The sequence below is a fragment of the Tuber melanosporum genome (genome assembly GCF_000151645.1).
Source record: "Tuber melanosporum whole genome shotgun sequence assembly, scaffold_7, strain Mel28".
Lineage (NCBI taxonomy): Eukaryota > Fungi > Ascomycota > Pezizomycetes > Pezizales > Tuberaceae > Tuber > Tuber melanosporum.
Genome location: NW_003299117.1, coordinates 1330466 through 1331593, shown reverse-complemented (window position 1 = coordinate 1331593; position 1128 = coordinate 1330466). Strand labels below are relative to the sequence as shown.

At 33.2% G+C, this 1128-nt stretch overlaps 1 protein-coding gene across 1 annotated transcript in view; it reads right to left on the bottom strand.

Annotated features, from left to right (window-relative positions):
- Positions 1-1088: 1088 nt before the first annotated feature.
- The window catches only part of GSTUM_00010488001 (uncharacterized protein), a gene marked incomplete at its 3' end in the record, with an annotated part of 4460 nt that continues 4420 nt past the window's right edge, over positions 1089-1128 (bottom strand). The window contains exon 9 of the mRNA XM_002841327.2: positions 1089-1128. This exon is cut by the window's right edge and continues 1203 nt beyond it. Coding sequence (XP_002841373.1) covers positions 1089-1128 — 40 coding nt within the window.

Here is a 1128-nt window from a genome sequence, read left to right as displayed (position 1 = left end):
TAGAATGCTGTCCTAAATTATTAGCTTTTATGGTATAGGAGCTATTGAGCAATGGTAGTTAACAGACCAGTCATTAACATTCTGACTATGATATTCTGTAGTTGTCCAGATGTTAAACACATTCCAGTCTTAGAAAAGCTTAACATAGCATCCAAGTTACCACCTGCCCCAACAATCACAACTATCACTTACTTTTACATTCTACTGGTTGGCTATATTGGCTCCCAGATTCTTCCAGAGACTGAAATAGAATTTTGAACTATGCATTTCCTATTTTTGTAGATATTTTTAGATTTAGTCCTCAGACTAGTATCTAGTAAATATACGAGTAGGTTGTATGTGGCTTACTCATAGTGTTATGCTCAGGACTCTCTGCCATCTTGTGTCTAGATATCAGCAAGGATCAAGGTTGATCAGGCCAGATTGGAAATTGAACATTAGTACATCTTTGCTTAGGATAAACTATAGACAGGTTGGACACAACCACACACTCAGAACACCCAAGATGCACGGGATGTGGGTAACTGAACATTTGCATCAGGATTTACAGCTGATGCATCTAAAGTACTGTTTTTTTGTTTTTTTTACCAATGAACCTATTTAGATAGACATTATATAAGATTGTAATATAGCTACCAGTCTAAGAACTATTACTACTAAATACAAAGAAGTACTAGGTTGTTAGCTGTTGAAGAACTAACCCTGAAGAGTAGGATAGTTATAGTTTTTCTTCTAACTGACAGGGCCTAAGCAGGTGAGGAGCTTTTAAGTCAACATTGCATATACTAAGAGGACCTAGTATATACCTTACCTTATAGTTAAAATACAAATAAAAACAGGATATATAATATTATATATATTATATAAAAGATAAGTTCCCACTATCAGGTATCTGGCTAGGTTTGATGTTTTCTTTCTACTACTTGTTTAATGTCAAAATTGATAGTAAATATTTAGATTAATATATTAAAATTCAGTAGTTATCACCACTGTATATGATAGAAACAGATAGGATACATCCTAAATTGAAGATAAGTATCATAGCATAAATCTATCATTGATCATTAATATCTAGAGGCAAGATATCCTCACATAGGATAATCTGAATTAGAAGAGGTAATAATCTTC